The sequence below is a fragment of the Trichomycterus rosablanca genome, chromosome 26 (assembly GCF_030014385.1).
Source record: "Trichomycterus rosablanca isolate fTriRos1 chromosome 26, fTriRos1.hap1, whole genome shotgun sequence".
NCBI classification, from domain to species: domain Eukaryota; kingdom Metazoa; phylum Chordata; class Actinopteri; order Siluriformes; family Trichomycteridae; genus Trichomycterus; species Trichomycterus rosablanca.
In genome coordinates, this window is record NC_086013.1 from 10,563,759 (window position 1) to 10,568,085 (window position 4,327).

The following is a 4,327-nucleotide window of genomic DNA, read 5'->3' on the forward strand; positions in this document are numbered from 1 at the left end:
TGCTAACTTTATATAATGATGATTTTGAGTTCCCTGCAAATACAGCAAATATAGCAGTAATTAATGTTTATGGAAATAGCCTATTTATTTGGATTTTACTTTACGGGACATCATTTAGTTTGGATGTGGTAGCTATTAATGAAGGAGTTATTAACAAGACCTAAACAGAAGGCAGGATGTTCTGGAGAAACATGGTTACCAGGAGTTAATAATAATAAGAATAATAAGAATAAGAAGAAGAGTATATGGTAGTTATACTGTACATTGCTGAATTTGTTGTAAAACACTAAGGAAAAGGTGACAAAAACGTCTTCAATTTTTGCTCATTTCTGCTCATATTATTTCAAACAATAATTTACGTCACAACACTGAAAGTAATGTCTCAAGTCTGTTTCTCTGCTTGGATTAATGACTTTTTACCCAGTCTTACTTTACTACTATAAGGTTATGTTTTAAACTTAGGTAACATTACGTTACGTCTAAATGTGCAGAAACAGAGACACGTTTATAATGTTTTAAATGCAGAGCAATAGTGTATTTTAAAATATTTACTTTACATTGGGGAAAATAATTTCTTCTAAATATTTATTTATAAGTTCAGTGAAGTAGCTGGGATTCTTGAATGGTACTTTATAATTAATACAATGATTTCAAAGCCTTGATATAAGCTTATACATTGACATTGAAGTCGTTTTTGTCTGTCACTGGTGTTAAACTTTTTTAATAGGCAGTTTTTATTCAAAATATTGACATCACATTCATTCACATGCAATCATATGATTAAAAATGCACGAATAACTTCTTAAAAACGTGTATTTTATTGTATATAATGTATAATTATTACATATATTTTAAAAACGACTGAGCTTTGAAAATTTGAGAATATTACCAATATATATTATATAATATAATAATGTATTTATATTATATATTTATATTATAAAATTATATATCATACAAATAAGTTTCTGATAAATAGATCTATCTAATGATAGATTTTTATAATTTGCAAAACAGTAAAGAAAAACAAAATGATTCAAGTAAATATAGTTTATTGTTTAGAAAAGTAATTGCAATTCGTATAAAAAAAGTCAGGCTGCTGATTCAGGCAAATTCTATATGATAAAGCATACAAAACAATTACAAATACATTAAATAAATACATTCATTAAATAAATAAATAAATAAATAAGAATAAATAAATAAATATAACATATAATTAGGCTACATAATATCTAGACCAAATATTTGGAACAAGTTGAGGTGCCTCTGAGTCTTTTGTAACTCCCAGTCTATTCAAACCTCAATCAACATCAACATATAACTTTAAAATTAAGGCAAAGATTAAATTCTAGTCCTGAATTTACACAGCATGTGTTAGTAGGATCATCTGCCTGCTTTCTGTTGGATGATGCTTGTTGATGTGTCTCGTCAGCCCTGGAGAAGAGAAGAAGTTTTCTCCGCAGAAGCGACACGGAAACGTTTCCGACTTGGTTGCGCACATTGCCATCAGAAATTTAGAGGAACCTTCTGGAGACGCTTGTTTTACCAGATTGATTGGCTCGATCTGATCACCGAGGTTGAGATCCTGCCGCAGACCTGCTGCCTTTCGTTCGTGCAGAGCGAGATGTTTCCTCAGATAAGCCTGTCGTCTAAACTTTTTGCCACATTGCGCGCAACTGAACTGCGCGTCTTCCTCAGAGCCGGAGTCGGAGTGCTCGGACTGCGCTGTTGCGCTCGAACCTGCGCTCGAAGCTTGCGGCTGATTTTCTTCTCCTTTGGGCTTGTGCCAGCGCCGATGTGATGCCAGGTTGGCCGGGCAGCTGAAGGTCTTGTCGCACTCGGTGCAGCGATATTCAACGCGTACGATGCGGGAGCACTTGTGATGGGCCAGGCTGAGTGGGTCCAAGTACCTCTGCTTACACAGCTGACAGATGAACTCGCCCAAAGAGCTGTTGCTACTGGACACCTCTTTGGAGTCCTCTTCATGGTCTTCCTTGATGCGCAGACCCAAAACGGGCGAGGTCGTCACTGCATCCCTGTTGATCAGTTTTCTTTCTTGAGGAGAAGCTGTCTTGCGCTTCTTGGAGGCAGAATGGTTGCTTTTGGGGTTTGAAGATATTGCTGGTCGTTTTGGTGCCAAGGGTGGACACGCAGATTCAACTTTAGTGGTCATTTCAGGCAGAGATGGTGATACTGGAGAACCGTTAAGGGCAAAACCTCCAAGAACCGGTTCTAGAAGAAGCTCAGGTTGAGGTGGTGAACCAGCAGAGGTCTGATGTTTGGAGTCTGATGATGGATATTGGTTGGCGTAACCTTCGCTGTCAGGTCGAGTAGGGCTGAACGATGGAGGGAAGAAGGATTCAGGCTGGCCTCCAAAATATGGTGTCCTCCGAACAAGCACTGATGGAAGAGTGGTAGCGCTGAAAACCTGACCTCCTGGACTCGGAACAAACTTTGGCGTCGAGTCATTTTCGGCCCGTTGCCTGTAGGAAACCGGCCCTGCTTTTTTGGAGCGTTTTACCAGGAAACCCTTTGGCATTGTGGTGGTTGGTGGTTGGTATCAAAAGCCCCAGTCTAAGTTAAGAAAACAGGAGCAGGCCTCTATCCTCGATGTGAACACGACGAGCCTGTTGCTGAACTGCTGCTTGTCGTCTAGCTTCCCTTTTTAAAGCCACCCGGCGCCCATTGTGCGTCAGTTAGAACGCAGATGGCTGCAATCCAGACGTCAATAGAAAGACCTGGCAACATGATCCACCCTGGGGTCTCAGCGGCAGATGTCAGCTCCCCCTCCCTCCCCCGTCCACTTCTTCTGGAAGCCATACACCCTGTCCCCCAACCGCAGAACCATCACCACCCGCGACCACTTGCCCCGTCCTTGACGGTCCCAAACCATTATGTAAATCAGGTAGTGCCACACTCCAGGCATTTTTTATTCAAAGCGCCCCTTAGGGACACCATTCAAAGTACACGTGCCGAATCCCTCCATCCATTCGTCAAGACAGAGGAATTAAACAGGAGGGGGTTTTGGTGGTGGTGATGGTGATGGTGGTGGTGGTTGTAACAGGGAACCCTTGACGCTCCAAACAATCACCAACTACAAGACTTTTTTAATTGCAAACACATTGCCCAACCAACAGTATAACCGACTTAGTTACCCCATGACTTACATATATATATATTGCTCATAATGCTGATCTGGTTTTTATCAATAATTACCAGTAATTTTGGTAATTATCTGGACATATTGGATATTCATTCATAATTAAATCTTAAGCATAATTTCTCATAATCATTAATATAGTTTGTCAACATTTGTTTGAAGATCAAAGCTTAATGTGCTATTTTACTGGAAAAAATTCTGCATGTTATAATGCATTAAATAGCATAATTTGGATTATAACACCAGATTATATGGTCTGAGTAATATTTATATTTATATAAATGTATTAAATAATGTGTAGTAACAAACTAACGAACTAATAGGATCAAATTTTTGCAGTTTATGAATAATAATGGTCATTTCCTCCAGAAAGGCAATTAAAATAATCAAATTGCTCTAATGTCTCAATGCTTACTTAAAATGACATGTACTTACATGTCACAAATGTTCATCCTTGCGTTTATTAATATATATTAATATACACCGATCAGGCATAACATTATGACCAATAATGTTGGTCCAATAGAGTGGACAGTGAGTGGACACGGTATTTAAAAACTCCAGCAGCACTGCTGTGTCTGATCCAATCATACCAGCACAACACACACTAACACACCAACACCATGTCATTGTCACTGCAGTGCTGAGAATGATCCACCACCTAAATAATACCTGCTCTGTGGTGGTCCTGTGGGGGTCCTGGCCATTGAAGAACAGCATGAAAGGGGGCTAAAAAGCATGCAGAGAAACAGATGGACTACAGTCAGTAATTAGAGCTACAAAGTGCTTCTATGTGGTAAGTGGAGCTGATAAAACAGACAGTGTGTGTTGAGGGTTTTCTTAATCATTACAGATATTGTTATACTCATTTTGAATAGATAATCATGTTATACTCTATCGATATATTTAGGAAAGAAAAGAAAATGGTGACAGTATGTTGAGTGTTATTTATTTCTTAATACTATTTTAAACACACAAATAAACAAAAAAACAAAAACAGATTTTAGCATAATGTCTCATCCTACCATCCTTAAAATTAGTGACTGTTTTTATGTGCAAATAATTATTAGACAAAAATGACAAAAGTAAACTTTTTAAGTGTTTCATCTCATCTGTTTACATATCAGTATTTGCAAATTTGCACATGGATGGCAAAACTGCACT

The 4,327-nt window shown here is 38.2% G+C and overlaps 1 protein-coding gene across 1 annotated transcript; it reads right to left on the minus strand.

The window, feature by feature from the left end:
* Window positions 1–1,363: 1,363 nt before the first annotated feature.
* Window positions 1,364–2,542, minus strand: LOC134303626 (insulinoma-associated protein 1a-like). The gene has a single exon (XM_062989084.1). It carries the CDS (start codon window positions 2,540–2,542, stop codon window positions 1,364–1,366), a length of 1,179 nt encoding a protein of 392 aa, XP_062845154.1.
* Between the last annotated feature and the right edge of the window lie 1,785 nt (window positions 2,543–4,327).

Excerpts from the sequence above, each read along its gene's own strand:
- LOC134303626 (XM_062989084.1), bottom strand. The coding sequence starts at position 2,542 with ATGCCAAAGGGTTTCCTGGTAAAACGCTCCAAAAAAGCAGGGCCGGTT.